Source organism: Rhamphochromis sp. 'chilingali' (genome assembly GCF_963969265.1).
Source record: "Rhamphochromis sp. 'chilingali' genome assembly, chromosome: 8".
NCBI lineage: Eukaryota > Metazoa > Chordata > Actinopteri > Cichliformes > Cichlidae > Rhamphochromis > Rhamphochromis sp. 'chilingali'.
In genome coordinates, this window is record NC_137935.1 from 15,728,399 (window position 1) to 15,748,892 (window position 20,494).

At 41.6% G+C, this 20,494-nt stretch overlaps 1 protein-coding gene across 1 annotated transcript in view; it reads left to right on the top strand.

The window, feature by feature from the left end:
• Positions 1-93: 93 nt before the first annotated feature.
• The window catches only part of schip1 (schwannomin interacting protein 1), a 239,999-nt gene continuing 219,598 nt past the window's right edge, over positions 94-20,494 (top strand). The window contains exons 1-5 of the mRNA XM_080889898.1: positions 94-126; positions 369-456; positions 15,824-15,891; positions 16,940-17,026; positions 19,422-19,563. Of these exons, the coding sequence (XP_080746024.1) occupies positions 104-126; positions 369-456; positions 15,824-15,891; positions 16,940-17,026; positions 19,422-19,563 (408 nt within the window). The 5' untranslated portion in view covers positions 94-103. The remainder of the gene's footprint in view (positions 127-368; positions 457-15,823; positions 15,892-16,939; positions 17,027-19,421; positions 19,564-20,494) is intronic.

The following is a 20,494-nucleotide window of genomic DNA, read 5'->3' on the forward strand; positions in this document are numbered from 1 at the left end:
ATCCCATTGGCTGCGAAAATTTTCCAAGTGTGGTCGCTCACCGGCTGCTCCCGACTCTAAGTGTTCACTGCATCTCTGTCTGACTGCGGGTGGAGAGCTCGTCATGCTGAGGAGCGGCACGTACAGGTTAGTAACCCGCGCAGCGACTCGCCTTAGTCCCAAATGTAAAGCAGCAGTGTTTGTTATTTCGGTTAAACGGGAAGCTCCGGTAACGGCTGCTTCAAGCACTGATGAGTGATTTTAAAACCCTACGTATCGGTACTCTCTGCAGCTGGACACAGAGTACAGGCTCCTCGCATGTCGAGAGATTCTGACATATTTCATATTTTTGAGAGTTTTGCACTCTAACTTGAGTGATGTCCTTACAGAAATGTTCACCAAGGAGAGGAGGTGAGACTGCGCAGCGGGAGTCTGGCTCGGGAGAGGAAGCACCTTGCTCTGTGCATCAATAACCAGGTAAGATGCAGGCTGTTAGTATTGTTGTCATTACTGTAAAATAGATTATATATAATTGTCTGGTGCTGGGAAAGTCATGTCTGTGGATGGATGACAGACTGTTTTTTTTTTTTTCGGTGAGGGAACAGTTCAGTAATGATGTCATTCACTTTGTCATTCTTTTTTGGAGCGCTAAGTTGACGCTTTCACTGCTGGGCACCACACACTTCTAGGAGAGGAGAGAAGACGGTGTATGTTGCAAACATCTATTAAAAATGTCTTTCATTATCCGCTTTTGGACTTCTGTTGCACTTTGGAAAGACATTAGAAAAGCACCAACATTATGCACAATGGAAAATCTTTTCCAAAACTATATTAAAGCCGTTTTTCTCCCTTGCTCTCTAAGTGCTTTGAATTCTGCTTCCCTTATTCACCATTTAAAATGGTAAAACTGACTGAGTTCAGTTTGGTTTAGGAAATTGCTTTTTTTATGTTGGCTCGGGGCCACTCAAAGATTATCGTTGTGGCCGCAACTAAAAAAGGTCTCATTAATACTACATATAGCGCCCTTCATTATAAATGACTTCATTTTCAGAAAGAAATAGTCATATTTCTATAGCCATAGTTGAACTGCTCAGCTGAATGGGGCTGGCATGTGTTCCTCATTGCAATGAGTCCTGAGCTCATGTATAGAGTTTAATAGCTCTGACATCTGGTTTGAAAGGAGCAGTTGTTGCAGTTGACTTGCTAATGTAAATTCTGTTCTGCTCGAGTCATCTTTAACAGACTGTTTCCATTGTGTGTTCGAGGTGAGTGTATAGGTGCACAAGTTCACCTAGGTGTAGCGAGCCCCTGAATATTTAATGTCGGTGATGTAGTGTTGCGCATTATCGGTGGCTGGGGATATTGAGCCTGTGAGATCTGAAAGCAGAGTTCCATCATACATTTTTCACTTACTCTGCAATATAGTATGATGGTGCCCCCCCCCCCCCCTTTTTTTATTTCACATCCTCCAACACTTGCTCATTTTGACTTCAGATTTTATCCTGATGTGTTTCTACTGCGCGACCTGACAGCTGAATTTTATCATCACTTTTCCAAAAATGACATTTCTAAATTGATCTAGCTCAGCTCTGTGACATGCCACGTCAGGGTGGATTCATGCAAGACTGCTGAGGAGGACGTGAAGAAGCTCGGTGAAGGACCAATCAGTAATTGGCATTAGATATATATGAGTGAGGATACAAATGTGGGTTACTGAGGCTGCTCCACTTGCTCCGTGTGCATGAGTGATTCAGATTCATTGCCGAGGTGAGAACCCCGTGAGAAGCGCATTAATCTATCTAGCTATTACCCCGTAATCAATGGAAAAGCTGAATTTTATGGCTATGGGTCCGTGTTGCTAATCATTTTACAGAGAGATTATTTAAGCAGCATGCCAATGGGGTCACATCTAATGGGGTTAAGTATAAAATATAAAAGGTGGAATATTTGATGCACCACTCACAGTTGGAATTTTGAAATCTGTTACCAGTATCATGCATGAAACTTATAATTCAATAAAAATCAAGAAAAAAATGTCCCAATGTGCAGTCTTTTTAATGAATATATTCAACAGGAGCTGAATATCCATGGATTTCATTCAGATCCTGTATCGCGGTACAGGGCAACAACAGAGTCTTGCATTTTAGGCACAACTGCAGCATTCTGTTATGCAGAGGGTTGTACACAGTACGAGTGTGGTGCCAGGGAAGGGTGTCATATTTCAGAAGTGCATTACTGTATCTCCCTGAGTGGGACAGAGCAGCGCTGAGTGCTGTTTGCGCTAGCTCACTCAAACGCCCCGCAATTGAGTTGTAATGATGTGGACGAGCAGCATGAGCTTGCACGCTGATGGACAGATGTGTTCTTTGCCCACCCCAGTGTTCGTATTCACACTGGAATTTAGTGCCACAGGTAAATAAAAAAAAACACCTCTCCCCACCTCACGGTAAAACACACAATTATCTGCCAGTTCTGTGGTGATTTCCATCTCATCCCTTTAAAATGTCCCTGAAGGCTGGTCAGGTCTCAAAGTGTGAGCTTACGGTCTTTGATCACTGAAAGAAGCCCCCTTACCGATGATGGCCTTGTCTATATGCACTCAGAACTTTCCTCACCATATGTTAACCGGAGCAGCTCTCCGCTGGTTAATAGTACCGGCTGGGGAATACTCCCAAGTGCTCCATTTTGCATTTTGATGGGGTGTGTGATCATTTTCTCTCACCTCCTTCATCTCTTTTCATCACACCCCACCCACTTCATATCTTCTTCTTCTATTGCATTTTTTTTTTTTTTGAATAACCCTGTGCTCACTTCTTCTTAATTGATAGGCTCTTGCTTCCCTCATTGTACCTCACCATTTTCAGCTTCTTGAATGTTCTGCATTCTTCACCGCAGTGCCATATGCTCAACACAGGCAGTTTTGAAGGCTCATATCGAATAAAGTATATTCTGAGTGCATCAGTGCGAAGGAGACGAATCTGCCGCCCAACCAAAACAGCTGGTCAGCAGAAAATTGACAAAACTAACAGTTTTGAGATCTGTCATCACGTGTCGAGCAGAATTACCTCGCAGCAGCAAAAGACGGCAGATCAAAAGAGGAACAGATAGTTAAAATATGTGCCTGTTCAGCCTTAGTGTAAATGCTGTGTGATGGCTCTTCCATTAGAGTCATTTCTTTTGATTTATAGATATTAAATCTGTGGATGTCTTTCAAATAAATAGGTATGTATGAGGGTTTTTTTTTTTACTTTTTAATTACAGACCTTCATCTACTTTTTTTGTGTTGCTGTACCTGATTTGCTTCTTCTAGCTTTACTAGATCTACTCCAGCCAGATATTGATAGCTGTGTAAGTACAGCAGCCTAGGATTTATGAGAATGTATACATTCAGCTGCACCTGCCAGTTAAAGGTCTCTACATGTTATAATATAATCAACATGTAACTATTTTCACACGACACTTTCATTTGGATTTGTTTGTCTTTTCTTTTTTCTCTCTCCTAGTTTTCTCGTACCCCTTTCTCACCTCTTAAAGGATATAAAGCTTTCTATATAAGCACATTTATTGCCACTCTTTTACTGCATAGCTATAATACTAAGAGAAAACAAGATTTCAAATTACGTAATCACAGAAACACCTCAGTAACACTATCATCTCTCTGAATGCTTTTTTTGTACTTGGGGACTCAGACGAAAGAGTAAATGTTGACTTCCATATTACTCCTCTCATGCACTGCGCATGTAAATTGATTTCCAATGTCACAATTAATGAGCACCTCCAGTGGTACAGCCCTCTTGATTGGGTATTTCCTCGAGCTGTTCGGCAAGTCGAGCGACAGCTAAAGAGTCAATAGTGTAATGCAGATGTTTCGGCGCATCAACACACTGTAATGAAATCCTCTGAGATCAGACTGAGGTGTATACGTGCTTGCATACATGCTGCTGTGCACGTATGCAGGTGCATTAACTGTTCTTTTTTTTTTTTTTTTTTTTTTAAATGACATCAGAAACAGCAGTATGCGACATTACGTGATGGCAGAGCTTCAGTTCATCCTTTGTCATTTTTTTTTTTTTTTTTTTAAATAAATAGGACAGGGGGAATGAATGAGAGAAAGAGGGGGAGAGAAAGAAAGAAAACCAAAGGGGAGAAGAGACGGTGAGAAGGGGGGTGAAGAGAGAGAAAAAAAAAAAAAGAACTCCTGGGTCACCTGTATGGAGAAAAAAAAAAAAACAAACAAAAAAAACAAACAGAGGAGACAGCAAACAACAAAGAGCAACATAATAATAGAGAAAACAAAGCACCATCACAATAAACTAGCTAGTCATAGATATCAATATTTACTAAATAATAAACGATATTGTGCAGCACGCAAGATAGACAGCGCACAGTGTGCTTTGAGGCAGCAGCCAAGAAAGCTTTAGTCCGCGTCTGTGAATACCCATGTGTGCATACCTGTGTGGATCAGCATGCTTGCATTCCAAAGGTTTCTCCATGTAATGATCTGCTAGGGAGTGTGGGGGGGCCACAGCCCCGTCCTCCAGGGTGTGAAGCGGGTATGGAGGAGATCAAAACTCCAGACATCCAGAGGCCCCCAGAACACAAGAGACCATGGAAGACCAACAGAGGGGCAGCCGCGCCACTGTTCCAGTAAGAGCTGAGGAGAGTCCCAGATGAGGGCTCGCCCAGCAGCCGCGGAGCAGAAGTCAGGGGGAGTTGCAGTGACGCGCCCGTGAGCTCCGCCGGCCCCCAGCTGTGCCTGAGTGACCGAGCCCCAGGCCGAGAGGCCGGGGGCACCCCACCTCCAAAGGGGCCCGAGCGAGCCCCAGGCCCCAGGCCCCAGGCCCCGACAAGCGGCCGCCAAGGAGTGAGCCGGTGTGTACCCGGACGCCCACCCCCAGACACAAAGAACCACCAACACACCGACACCTGAGGGAGTCCGCCACCGGCAGGGGAAGTGGTGGTGGGTGGAGATAGGCCTCCAAACCTTGGAGGGCCTGAGGTGTCCCCAGAGAGGTGGCGTCTGATACCCAACCTGACATATAGACACAGACATACAGGCACACACAGACACAAACATCCATTCCCACCCTCATGCTCTCATATGCACTCACTCCACACTCAACCAACGTGGAGACAGACATAAAGAGACGCTGTACACACAATCACACTCCCCAAGCGTACTCTACAAACCGGGTCTAGGTACCCTTGCCCCTGGAGGGGGGGAATTGCACCCAGACCCAGGTGGTGTTACCCTTTTCCCTGCGGTGGGGAGAGGCAGACCACCCCGACTCCGCAGCAGCAGGGAGGCCCCACACCCCAGACCGCAGTCGGACGGCCAACTCCTCCTACTAGCCCTCCCGCTCCAGCAGGCCGCAGAGAATGGGGGTGGGAGAAGACTCCAAACCTCCCTCCACCCGCTCATTGTAGTGTTGATGCATATGTGTTCTAAGGTGCAATTAAAACCCAGGAGGGCATGGAGCTACCTGCCAAGGAGCAGCAGGTAAGCGCATAGTCCCTCCTGCTAGCCCTCAATGACTAAGTGTATTTAAAATTGAGAGGTGGGCAACGACGTCAGGGGTGAGGTATACACCCTGATGGTGATTTGGACTCCGTGATTGTGCCCACCCCCAAGATCCTATATGTATGTGTAATGAGAGTGTGAATAATGTGAATGTCTAAGTTGTGGGATAAAATTGAGGCAGAGGCAGCCAGAAGGGGACGGGGGGGACGGGGGGGGGGGGGGGGGGGGGTAGCCTCCTCTGCACCCTGGTGACATACCCCCACTCCAAGGCCCTGCATGTGTGGGTGGTTGTGGAGGAGCGGGAAGAGGGAGGCAGCTGGAGATGGGGAGGGAAGGAAGGGAGGGGCAGGTAACCCCTCCCTGGGGCCAGCTCCCCCGCTGACCCCAGTAGGCACTCCCACCCTCCGCGACCCGCCAGGGAAGGGGGGCCCAGGCCCATCAGACCGGGGCCCAGTGCAGTAGCGCCCCCCGGCTCCACAGAGCCCTGGACAGTCCACCCAACCCCACCACAGAGAAAACTGCACCCACCCCACCATCCACACATCTTCCAGACTACATAAGACGGTAAACGCCCAGGCTGAGATCTTCCTCCACCTCTCCTGTATCTCCCCCTCCTGCAGAGAGTTCCTGAAGAGAAGAAAGCTCCTGCAAGATGTGACCATCCCCCCCACCAGTTGAAGAGCCCCCCAGGCGGCTCGACGCACCGGCGGCACCCTGCTCCAGGGCCGGGCCCCCATGCACCCATCCGCCCACAACCCCGGCAACACACCAACCAGGACCCAAGCCCCCGAGGCCCGGCCCGGGCCCCAGCCCAGAGACGGAGCGCCCCCAGAACCTCACGCCCATCCCGGACCCACCCAGGGGCAGCCAGGTTGCCAGGTCAGTAACCCACGTCCGTCAGCACAGACCCTCCCCTAGCCCCGCTGCACGCAGCCGCGAGGAAACAGTCACCTGAGAGCCAACAGAGCCCCCAACCGGACGTGACCGCTACCCCGGGTTGAGCTCCCCAAGGAAGATGCCTCCGGGGAACCCCCCGACGCCCTAAGCCTGTCCCTACCCCCTCACCAATCACAACAGTGAAGGCGGGACCAAACTATGACCCCCCACCCCCACTAGGTGATGGAGCTGATAAAAGGGGCCCAGAGCAATTGATCTAATGTGGTGGCAGAGGCTGTGTCAAGACTAATGTAATCTAATAGATAATTTCTATATTGGTTAGAATTAAGATTATTTTTATTTTTCCAGTTCATGAGGACTGTTTTCTTGGCTATGCATAGGGCAGTGAAGATCATATGGGCTATATTCTTTTCTGAAGTGACATTATCTAAGCTGCCCAGTAGACACACTAAGGGGGAAGTTGGGATGTTACATTTCAGACACTTTGATAAGTCTTCACATATCTCGCGCCAAAACTTTTGCACTGGTGGACAGAACCAAAGAGCGTGGATGTAATTGTCTGGTGTATTGCCTTGACAGTGTGAGCAGTTGTTGGAAGATGTAAAGCCCATCTTGAACATCCGATGACCTGTATAGTGCACTCTATGAAGTATTTTGTATTGTATTAATTGCAGACTGGGATTTTTAATTAATTTAAAAGTTTTTAAGCAAATCTGAGACCAGAAGTTTTGGTCTAGGTTGACTGATAAATCTGCTTCCCACTTTGCAGTAGGAAGGGATATTGATTCATCTAATTTAGAAAGTGTTCTGTATATTTTAGATAATAATTTGGGGGATTTAAGAGTAAGAAAATGTGCCGCACTTAGTGGTGTTTGTAATTCAACTTGACTGAGGTTAAATTTCTTTTTTACTATGGATTTAATTTGTTGATATTCTAAAAACCTTGTCTTGTTGATCCCATATTGTTCAACTAGTCTGTCAAATGGAATAAATTCTGTTCCCTCTAATATATGTTCTAAGTATTTAATTCCTTTACAACTCCATTCTGGGAAATTAATCATATTATTGTTTTGTAATATGTCAGGGTTATTCCAGATAGGTGTGCGTTTGCATGGGATTAATGAAGACTCCGTTATTTTTAGAAACTCCCACCATGCTGTTAGAGAAAAGCTGATGTTGATACTTTTAAAGCATTCATGTCTTTTGATGTTTGAGCTAATAAATGGTAGGTCTGAAATCTCTAGATCCTTGCATAGTGCCTGTTCAACATCTAGCCAGGGCTCAACTAAGAAGGTATGTTTTAACCATTCTGAGATGAACTGAAGCCTGTTGGCTAAGAAGTATTGGTGAAAATTAGGCAGATCTAATCCTCCTCTATCCTTGGTTCTTTGTAGCGTTTTTAAGCTAATACGCGGGGATTTATCTTTCCAAAGGAATTTGGAAATATATGAATCCAGAGATCTGAACCAATCTTGTGATGGTTTGTTAGGGATCATCAAAAATAAGTAATTTATTTTTGGCAAGATCATCATTTTTATAGTGGCGACCCTTCCCATGAGTGATATGGGTAAAGATTTCCATCTAGTCAGATCGCCTTCTACTTTCTTTAGAAGTGGGATGTGGTTTAGTTTAGTTAAGTCTGAAAGCTTAGGAGAGACATTAATACCTAAATATTTAATATTTCCGGATTGCAGTGGGGCAGAGGAAGAATGATGGAAGGAGCAGTTAATGGGGAGAACTGTAGATTTTGGCCAGTTAATTGAATAATCTGAAACTCTTGAAAACCAGTTTATTAAAGTAATTACCTCAGAGAGGTTGGTTTGTGTGTTTTGCAGAAAAAGCAACACATCATCCGCATAGAGACTGATTTTATGTTCTATGTTCTTACATTTTATGCCCTTAATTGTTGTAGCCTGTCTAAATGCTGCTGCTAGAGGTTCGATAAAAATTGCAAAAAGTGAAGGGGAGAGTGGGCATCCCTGTCTGGTGCCCCTCAGGAGACAGAAGCTGGAGGATGTCTGGTCATTTGTTCTGATACGAGCCGTTGGGGAATTGTATAATATTCTTATCCAGTTTATGAAAGAGTTTCCAAAACCAAATTTGTGTAAAGTTGCGAATAAAAATTTCCAATTAACTCTGTCAAATGCTTTTTCTGCATCTAGAGATAATATTATGGTTTCGATGTTTTTATCGTATGAGTAGTCTATTAAATTAAGTAATCTACGAGTGTTTGTTGAGGAGTGCCGACCTTTTATGAAACCAGTTTGGTCAGGATGAATTAAGAGGGGGGTCATTTTCTCTAATCTCTTTGAGAGAGCTTTGCAGATTATTTTAAGGTCTACATTTAAAAGAGAAATTGGACGATAGCTTGAGGGAAATAAAGGGTCTTTGCCTGGTTTTAGCAGGAGACTAATGTTGGCAGAATTCATATTTGGTGGTAGTCTGCCCTTTTCCTCGATTTCCTGCAACATGCTGTGGAATACTGGTGCCAAAATTGTCCAGAATTCTTTGTAGAATTCTGCAGGGAAGCCGTCTGGACCTGGAGCCTTATTATTGGGCATACTTATCAGGGCTTCCTGGAGTTCACTTGGCGTCAGTGGCGAATCCAGTTCCATTGCTTGACTGTCTAGTAATTTTGGAAGAGTTACGTTGTCAAGAAACAGATCAATTTCATTTTTAGATGGGTTTATTTGTGGTGAGTATAAAGTTTCATAGAAATCCCTAAAAATGTTGTTTATTCTTCCAGGATCATATATTGTGTTCCCCGATAAATCTTTAGCAGCACATATAGTTATTTTTTCTTTATTTATTTTTAGCTGGTTAGCTAGAAATCGACCTGATTTGTTACTGTGTTCAAAATTCTGCAAGCGAAGTCTTTGTATAAGGAATTGTGTTTTTTTATTAATAGTTTCATTTAATTCTAGTTTTGTTTTGCATATTTTGTTCAATGTTTCCTGATCTTGGTGGGACGCGTAGGCTTCTTCTAGTGATTTGATGTTTTTTTCTAATTCCTGAATATTTTTGTTTTCTTCTTTCTTTTTGTGTGATGAGAAAGAAATTATTTTACCTCTCATCACAGCTTTCCCTGCTTCCCATAGAACAGAAGCAGATATTCCGGGAGTGTCATTAAAGTCTAAATATGAAGTCCATTCCTTTTTAAAGTATTTAATAAAGTCTTCATCTTTAAGTAGTGATATATTAAATCTCCAGTTTTTACTTGGCGTAGTATTATTCTTGTGCATTAGTGTTAAAGATACAGGAGCATGATCGCTGACAGCTATAGGATGAATCTCAGTGTCTGAAATGTCACACAGCAGTGAGCTGCTGACCAAAAAATAATCCAGACGAGAGTAAGAGTGATGAACATGCGAGAAAAAAGTATATTCCTTACTGGTGGGGTGAAGAGAGCGCCATGCATCGCAAAGACCAAAGTCGTTCATATACTGTTTGATTATATTTGTGGACTGCCAATTACGCTGAGTTCCTGTTGTGTTGAGCCTATCCATTTCTTCATTTAGTCCAAGGTTGAGGTCACCGCCAAGAATGAGTGTGCAATCAAGGTGTTCAGAGAGTGCACTAAAAAAACCGTGGAAGAATGAGGGTTCATCAACATTTGGACCATATATACTAACAATACATAGTTTTTTGTTCAATATTGATAGTTTAATAATTAGAAATCTACCCTCTGGATCTATAACTGTATCGAGTACTGTAAAATTAACATTTTTATGTATTAAAATTGCTACTCCCCGTTGTCTAGAATTATAACCGGCTGCAAACACGTTAGGAAACTCAGGTGTTTTAAGTTCATTTAAACCTGTGACAGGTTTGTGAGTTTCTTGTAATAAAACAACATCTGCCTGTAGTTTTTTAAGCTGGTTAAATATCTTTAACCTCTTTCCTCTGGTGCCAGCTCCATTTACATTCCATGTGACAAACCTCAGCATGCCCTTAATTGTGCGTGTATGTCTAATGATGTATGCTGGGTGTTTCGTTTAGACAGGTGGAGAGAATATGGAAACATCCCTTGTTTGTAAATAGAAAGAGAAAAAGAAGTGTGGTGAGAGACTCCATAAGTCTGACTATGTGTGTGAATATTCACTAATATGAACAAGCGTGGCTTGCTTATGTGTCCTGCAAGTCTGTGCGTGCTGTGAGGCTGTTGTGAATGTGCTGCCGTTGAGCTGATGTGTTTGCGTGATCGTGTTGTGAAAATATGGAGAAATAGAGGGTGTTGTTTGTAGGTGAGTGGGGAAGTAGGTGACCACAGCAGTGAAAGACAAGAGAAAGAAAGAAACCACATGAACTGTGAGCGACAACAAAAAAAAAGAAACGAAACGGAAACATTCCAATTAAAGCAATGACGGAGGGTGACGGTGTTATATCTGCTATGACATCATATTGATATTACTAGCTTAAACTCATGTTAAAGGAGAGAGTGTGAATGAATAAGAAAAGAGTGTAGCGGGTTCTTATCTGGAGTGCAGTTAATATAACCACGGTGTGGTGCCGAGGTCGCGGTAAAGCTGTCCGTCCACGTAGAGCCGGTCCACGGCGATGACAGCACGGGAGCCTTTCTGGATGAAGCTATGTCGAACTGGGAACAGGACCTTAACATTAACTGTTCTAGTGCAGTGTTTGTGTCCACGGGCTTGTGGAGGGGGGCTTTATCCTGTGGAGAGACAATGCTAGACTGAAGGGCACAAAGGCCCGACCATCTCCCACAAGTGTTTTGTGTACGTGTGCAAGTGTTTTAGTGTGGCCGTTCAGTGGTGCCTGCCATCGATCTTTGTGATAGAACTAGGACGCTGAGAAATAATGATTTTAATAACTCATCAATTAAAGGGAAGCAGACTTTCTGCTATGTGCTGTTGTTTTCTCTCCCCTTTATCCCACTTTTCCATCCATCTCCCATTTTTCAGCAACTTAATGCTTCACTTTACCTTGCATCCAAGTCTATTGATTGCCCTTATTTTGCTATCGAAAATAATGTGATAAACTTGTTTATATGCACAGGAGCAGCAGGTTTCACTAATATCCCCGTTTCTATGCAACCATGTATTCAGGTGTTGATTTAATCGATTGCCCTATAGACTGCAAGCAATATCCCTCCCTTGATATTTCTTATGTAATTGTAGAGCATTTTATCTCGTTCAGAAACCCAAGAGATTACAGTTGGTGGTGAATAAATAGTAGCTGAAAAAACAACAACAACAAAAAAACATAGCTTCAGTAAATATTAGTAACTAATAATTGTCTCTTTAAGCTGTGATTTGTCAGCTGATCTTTATCATAATCAGTATCATGAAGAGTAATTATTTCTGATCTCAGTAGTATCCATATATTTTAGCATATCAAAATTTTTATATTAACAAATATTGTATAAAATATGCTAACACATTCATTCCATTTAACACTGCCATTGCCATTAGTCATGGATTCTTATGTTGGCTAGAGCATCTGGATGGAGTCTTCATTTGATACGGCATAACACTTGTTGACACACTTATATTTTAAATCCTTTGCCTGGCATCTTGAACACTTAATCCATAATTGGCTTTGGTTGGTAGATATGCATAAACATTTAGAAGAGTCAAACTATTACAGTAACAGCACACAATGCCTGTACTACATGTACCGAAATGTGCAAAACATACAGAAAATGAATGTGCTGTGACACAAAATTTTGCTCAAAAGATTTGATTTTGTATGTATTGAATGCAAAAGGCTGCAGTTGAAATTATGAACTTTAGGATGTCTGGCCTGAGAATATGTTCCAAAGTAGTCTTTTTCTTTCCCCAACAAGTATAGTATAAGTTTGTGTGGTGATGTTCAAACTGGGGTAGTTCTGTAACTGGACAATGCCAAGACTACATACTTTAAATAGTTTCTTGTCATCTCAAGGGGCATATTGTCGTCTAGAAAGAATTAAATTTGGAAACACAGGTTTTCCCAGACCTTTCAAATGTACATTTTGTCTTTTAAACTCAACAGAATGAGTTGTATGAGAAACACTGACATATGAAGTTCACACTGCCACAGGTGATCGTGTATTTTAGTGTAATAGAAAAAATATTTGTTGGTTTGTCTGCAAACTACTCCCACACAATCAGTTGTGCAACCAAACTTTTCACACAGGTATCTAAAAGGCCCCTAAAGGTTCTTACATATGTAATCATGTTGCCTAGCAACCACTATCAAGCAATGATCCATTAGTAGTGTTTATGCACCTATAACGCCTTATAAAAGAGTTGTATCATTTTAATTTCCTTGATTTAGCCAGGTTTATTTTTATACTCATTGTTGATATTTCTACATTTTACAATTTAGAGTATGAATATTATGTTACATCATTTGGCACATTAATTTATGAAGTAAGGTTTATTGTATTTAAAGATGAGAACAAAAATGTAAAGTTGGATGAATAACTAGATAAATGTATTTAAGGCGTGTGAATTAGTTCAGCCTACAAAACTCACCATTTTTCCAGATGTATTGCCAGTCCCATGCCCAGATATAAGACGTTTTCATCAGAGCATTCGGCATAAAATCGAAATCAATCAAATCATCAAGAATGAGCTTTCCATACCAAATTGGTCATGGTCTGGTTTAACAACAACTGCCTCCAGTGCTGTTAACTATCAGGATGCAAACTGTGGTCCTGTTGGCCAAAGACAAAGGAAGAAGCGAGACTGAAAGTGTGTTCTGAGCCAGAACAAGAGAAACGAAACGAAAAGAAGAGGCTGGAATATGGAGATGAGACTAGGGATTTTAAATGTAGGAACCAAGACAGGTAAAGGGAGAGAGTTGACTGATATGATGGCGAGGAGGAAGGTAGATGTATTGTGTTTGCAAGAGAAAGGCTCTGGGTAGTGAAGAGTTTCCAGATGACTGGAAAAATACAGATGAAGCCGTAAAGGACACTGCCAAAAAGGTGTTTGATTCTTTACAGAGGAAAGAAGACAAGGAATTGAGGAAAGTATTCAAAGGAAAAGGTTAGAAAAGATAAAGTCTGATAGGCTGGGAGAGGTAACAAAGGAAAAAGCTTATAGTGAAATGTGTATGAGGTTGAACACTAAGGAAGGAAAACTTGTATTGATTGGCGAGATGGCTGGAAAGGATGTTAGGGTGGTTACAGATAGAGATGGGAACTAACAAACGAAGGAAGAGTGTTGAAAACAAGGAAGGAGTACTTTGAGAAGCTGATTAATGAAGAAAATGAAAGAGGGGGACAAATAGAGAAAGGTTAGTGCAGGAAGTGCAGAAGATTTGTAAGGAGGAAGTGAGGACAGCTATGAAGAGATGGAAGGACTGGTGTTCCAGAAGACATACCTGTGGATGTGTGATGGTGTCTAGAAGAGAGGTCAACGGACATTTTAACCAGAATGTTTAACACAATCCTGGAGAGTGAGGAAATGCATACGTATTTGCAACAACACTGATAGAAACAGTGCTGTCTTTACTTCCTGTAGCTGACACAGTGAGGCAAAGAGCTCCTCTCCTCACTAACAACTAAAGAAGTTAACGTTTATGACACTGAACGACACTTTAGGAAGAATTTCAGTCGTCAGTAAACCTCCTGTTTCAACAACACTGAAGTTTTAGACAGTTATCATAAATGTTAACCTGTCTGGCACACACAGTAACATTAGCCACTTAGCAATTATCACTTAGCAGTGAGGGAACCATAGCTGAACTTAGCATAGAGTCCAAGACCTAAACAGAGCAAATGAAAGGTGAAAGTCTGGAGCAGAGCAGCGGTTTCAGGACTGATGAGTAGCGCTGAGGATGCAAAGAGCTGCAGAGAGAGAGCAGCAGGCAGCCGCAGGCAAGATGATGAAATGTAACTTTTCTATTTTTACAGTAATTTATTAAAATGTGTCACCTATTTTGATGTAGCAAACTGTGTGGTCAGATTTAAAAGTGAGTGCTCTGTTTTTCACAACTTATTTTATTATTATTATTATTATTATTATTATTATTATTATTATTTTAAGTATAAGTAAAAGCACCCTTTATCCATAATGTATTTGTAACTTTTCCATAATGCTCTTCTACAATAATTACATTATTTAGATGTTAGGTATTGTGCTGTTTGCTGAACCCTTAGTTTATTAGTATGTTCTAAAATATATTTTATCTTCAGGGTCTGCAATGAAATTATCTAAATAATTTGTGAACTGGATAAAACCTCCAAACCAACACCTTTAAACTTGATCTTAATCTAATACCTGTTTCAAATTTGTATGGAGTCCTGGCAAAGTCGGTATCGACTTTGCAATTGCAGTATCGTGACAAGCCTAGTAATAACTACAGAGAGATAAAGTTGATGAGTCATACCATGAAACCGTGGGAATAAGTGGTTGAAGGGAAGGTTAAGGACAGGGGTGATGATCAGTGAGCAGCAGTATGGCTTCATGCCATGAGAGTACTATAGATGCAACTTTTGCTTTAAGAATTTTGATAGAGAAGGTGAGAGGGGTTTTTTTTTGTGTCTTTGTGTATCTAGCGAAGGCTTATGATAAGGTACTAAGAAAGGAACTGTGATACTAAATGAGAAAATCAAGAGTGGCAAAGTGTGGTGCAGTACAGCGAGACATCAGTGAGGTGTACAGTAGAAGTGTCAGTGAAAGTTCAAGGTGGGGGTGGGTGTAAGCTCAGTGATGAGTGCTGAAGCCCTTCTTGTTTGTGGCAGCGATGGACATGTTGACAGATGATATTTGCAGACAACACTGCCGTGTCTAGTGAGAGTGGGGAGCAGATAAGGAGAGCCTGGAGAGGTGGAGGTATGACCTGGAGAGAAGAGGAATGAAGTCAGTAGAAGCAAGACAAAATACATATGTGAGAATGAAAGGGAGACAGGCAGAGTAGTAAAGAAGTAAGGAGTAGAGGTAGTGAAGGTGGGTGAGTTTAAATGTCTGTGGCAGACCATTCAAAGCAACAGACAGTGCATGAGACAAGTGGAGAAGAGGTGGAGAAGAGCTGCCATGGTTGTTTTTTAACAGAATAAAAGCAGCAAGAGTGAAAGGAAATGTTTACAAGATTGTGGTGAGACCTGCTATGACCTACTGTTTAGGAGAGTGGCTCTTCTTAGCGGATACCCGGCTAGTTGGCACCTGCATACGACATATGCTGCTATGCATCAGCATTATTCCAACTTACAAATCTGTGTTAATCAAGTGACTCAAATATGCGCCCTTATTTGAGGTTAGAAGGGACTGATAGCAACAACAAATTATAAATCACCTGATTTGACTCAGTTATGTAGCTATGCCAGGCAGTATGTGTGTAGGTGTTATTAATTACACATACAGATAGATATACTACATATTTATTATCATACAGCTTTTCCACTGTCATATGCGTATTCCATTAACACTGAGAATTATAGACCATGCTGACATATTGATGTTTTTCAACTGCCAGGAAGAAGTGAAAAGGTATCATTGCTACTGCAACCACAGCGGAGGCCAAGCTGTTCAAAAGATAGAAAGGTGAGACCCTGTACAGAAATCTGCCTGTTCATAAATGAGCAAAAAACCCCAAAGCACACGGCATTCTCCACAATAGGAAAATGCAATGTTGGATTTTAAAGCTATCAGAACCATTTTGCCATAACAGCACTTTATTTCACAATTCCAAAAACATTAGGCAGCTGTGTAAGATGTAAATAAAAAAATGAATGCATGAATCTGCAAATCTTATAAAGCCATATTTTATTCAAAATTGAACACAGATTTAAAAGAATGTACCATGTACCTTTTAGCATTGATGGTACCTTTCCACATATGCAAGCTGCGACTTTCATAGGCACTTGTGCCCCCCCATACCATCAGAGATGCAGGCATTTGAACTGATTGCTGATAACAAGCTGGTTCTTCTTCTGTACGTACACATGTATTCTTCTTTAAATGTTCCTATGTTGGAATTCTGTCATGACTTCCATGACAGAATCATCTGTTTTTAATACAGATCTGCCTGAAGAACCTGAAGCTCATTGACATTCCAATATTGACTTTAGGCTGTGCCTCTTGCACATAGAGATTTCTCCAGATTTTTGGAATGTTTTAATAATATCATATAATGCAGATGATGAGATATTCAATCATTGCAAATGCCGAACATTATTCTAAAACAATTCAACAATTTGTGCATGCATGTTTTTGCAGATTAGTGAGCATCTGCCATCTTTATTTTTGAGAAACTATGGGTCAAATTACTGACCTGTTACGAGTTAGTCTAATTAGTTACATTACCACTTAATTTTCCAACCTTTGTTTGCCCTCATGCCAGCTTTTTGAGGCATTTCCATCAAAGTGGGATATTTTTCTTTAAATGTGGATTTATGACATTTGCAAAACATTGTTTGCTTTTATGTATGTTTTTGAAATTGGGGTTTCACTAGCCTAGTATGTGCAGTAACCCCTGCAGTAACAACTTATCATTTTTTAGATGATTTGCATACACCATGTTCTGTGTTGATGCCAGTATTTATATTTCCAACCTCACAATTATTCTTTATCTGCACTGTTATCGTTGTAGAAGTTGTCCACGTAGGAGTGAGATGGAGGACGACAATAGCCTTCACCGCCGTGATCAACAACAGCACCTAGAGATAAAGGCTGCTGTGTGAGTATCACTTTTGGCTGCTTTATGTATCATTATGATTATTTGTACAATACCCAGTCATAACAATAGATTCTTACAATATGAAAGGCTTTCATTTTGAATGTCATCCATGTTCAGTTCCTTTCAATTCATTCTGTTCTTTGGGGTCATGGACTTGTGGGGTCAAGGGTCACTTTGAAAGCATTAACTCTTGTCAGCTTTCATCTACGCAGTTACACACTTGTAGGTGCGACAGGGAAGAACAGCTCTGGCTTCAGGCTCTCACTTCATTGGAAGCCAAGGATAGAAAAAAAAAAATTTCTCTATAGGATAAAAAAACGTTGACAGATAAGGAAAAAGTGTTTGGATGAACTCAGAGAAAAGTCAATGAAACAGGAATACACGGAAATGGAGAGACTGAAAAAGCAAAGGGAAAAGGAGAAGCGAAGGAAGCGAAGGAAGAAGAAAAGGTAGTAGCTTGGAGCTAGAAGATGTGGTTTAATTCAATTTGTTCCATTTGCCTCAGCTGTCTCTCTGCTCCACTGGAGGTGAATGTGTTTCTCCATCGGGTAATTGATCCTACACTCCATCCTGGAGTCTGCTGTTGAGGTGACTACTGGGATGAAAGTGAGCGGAAAGTGAAAGATGGAGAGAAAGCTGTCTGTAGGTTGGAAACATAGGCTGGGAGAGGACAAGGTAAAAGGAAAACATAGACAAAGTTAAGCAAGAAACTGAGGAGAAAGATGTTTGAGAATGGCCAAGAAGGAGAAGTTGTCTTGGAAATTCAAAGAGCTAAATAAGAAGATGAGTTAAAGAAAGAGAGACAGAAATCTGGTGTGATGCACTTGTTTACTTAATATCTTGCATCTTGGCAATATTCCTTCAGTTTTATGAAGAAACAGAACTGGAAGTGAACTATTTCACTTCCAGTTCTGTGTTCACTGTGTTTGTGCTTTTTTGTTTGTTTGATTTTTTGGTGAGCATTCAAATTTAAGTTAACCTTTATTCATAATTATAGCAAATTAAAAAAAGAAGAAGCAAGAAACCTGTTTTGGCTCAGTCTTACAACTATGCCAGACAGACAGTATATATACTCACACATATACTGCAAATTCATTATTGTATGCTATCATACAAGAACAAGCCCAGCAGTACTGCAGATGTGCTTAAAGCTCTGCACCAAAGCTGTTAAATTTGATAAAAATTAAGTGATCGGAGAATAAAGAATGAGCTGTGTTACATTTCTTTAATGGGTAATTGTTAGACTTACTTACGCCTTCTTAGGTATTTCTATGCTCTCCAGCCACTTTGTTAAGTAAACTGAATTACTGCCAATCACGGGATACCAACAAAGGTATTTCGAGGTTGGTTGACCTCCTGAAGTACAAACCATGTATCAGAAAAGGTAATAATGTGATTTGATTTGATTCAGAAATTTTTAAACTACTTCACATTTATCTCAGGTTTATGGTCAGACAAAGAGAAAATAGTGAACATCTGTTGATGTTAAAGGAGAATAGACAGACTGTGTTGATCTTACAGTAATGCTACAGTAACAAAAATAAGACATTTATACAAACAAGGTATCAGAAGAGCATTTGTGAATGCACAGCATATCCAACCTTGAAGCAGATGGGCAGCAGAAGACCACACCGGGTGACACTCCTGTTGGCTAAGAACAGGAAGCTGTGGCTACAATTCACACTAGCTCACAAAAATTGGACAATAGACGACTGGAAAAACGTTCTCTGGACTGACTCTTTCTGCTGCATCAATGAGATAGTAGAGTCATAATTTATGTAACACATGAAAGAAACAATTCAGGTGGGTAGTCCTGGTGTAATAGCGTGGGATATGACATTAAGTTTACTGTACTCAAATTGCCTCCACAGTCACCAGATCTCAATCCAGTAGAGGACTTTTTGGATGTGGTAGAATGGGAGATACAAACCATGGATGTAAAGCTGACAAGTTTGTAGCAACTGAACACTATCATGTCAGTATGGACCAAAATGAGGGATGTTTCCAGCTCCTTTGTGAATCTATGCCATGAAAGAGTCAAGAAAATGTTTAAGACAGATTGGTGTCCAACTCTGCACTAGCCATATATCTAATGAAGTGTCCAATGAATGTTGTTGTCTTTTTTACATTATTTTTCTTATTTTTAAAGTGAGTAAGAAAAAACAACACTTGCTTGCCTTTGGTTATGGCAGCACAACATTGTGTAGTTTATGCTCAGCAGCTATCACTCCAACAATCGTTCATCAAACATCCTTGAAGCAAATACTTAACATGGCTTCTAAAAAGTTTCAGCAAAACCATTTCCTTTCACGAAGAACTCCAAAATTTAACACCCTTTTTTAAAAAAAAATGCAAGATGTCTCAATAAATACATTTTGCTGACTTATGTCACCAGGATCCAGCGTGCCTGGCGTGCCAGTATGTCCCGTAGAGAGAGCTGGCAAGCACAAGACAAGAACCGAACCAATGATCATTGGAGAGAGACTGTGCCTTCAGAGAGCCTCCAGGAACCTGTGATGACCACCAATATTTCACCGGTGAGACTGCGAAAACAAAATCAGACAGCCATATGGTGTGACATGAGAATGAGCCAAGTGCTCAGAGATGTCTTGAGTGAGTGATCAGCGGTGATCTGTTGTTACAGTAGAGAATGAATAACAAATGGGGGGAGAGGATGCACGGATGGGTAGACTAACAAAGACGAGAGTAAAAAAGAGGGAGCGAGGGAGGGATGTTTACCTCTAGTGTCATTTGGGGGACTGCAGGGGTGTAGGTGGATGGGATGCCAGCTGGCACTGTGCCCAGATCTGTAATTAGCCGTTAATTAGGTAAATTTTCAAAGCTGGTTGATTGATTAATGAAGTGCCTATGCCCTTGTCCTCCCCCATCTTACCCCCACACTCCCCCCAATCTCCTCAGGGAATGTGGGGGAGCATTAAACAATGCTCACAGGGCATGGCAGCCAAACAAAAGCCAGAGAAAAAAAATAACTGCATAAGCAGCAGCTGATAAACAGCGAGAAGACAAGGAGAAAAGAACAAAGACAGTCAGAAGCAGATGCAGAGATAAGGAGATGATTGCAGAGATGAAAAAAAGATGCTTTTAGATCGCCTCAACTTCTAAGTGACACATGTGGACGCAGAGGCGCGCACATTAGTCTGCTGCGCTGATTCCCCAGTCTGTGTCGGCTCTCACAGTTTAGTAATCACACTGAGCCACACACACACACAAGCTACCCGCGCACTCCTGCCCACGTTCTTTGCAGAGACTCAGCACAGGGAAAAAATGATGTCATGTCTCCGTACTCACTAGTGTGTGTGGGTTGCATTTGTTTCCCACTCTCTTTTTAAGCAGTGTTAGAGGAAGCAAGAATCCCTTAGCAAACAGATGGGCTAGTATCCTGGTGAGACTCAGTGAGTGTGTGCATGTGCTTTGTTTATTAGGTTGTTTGTTCTGGTTGAAAGAGTT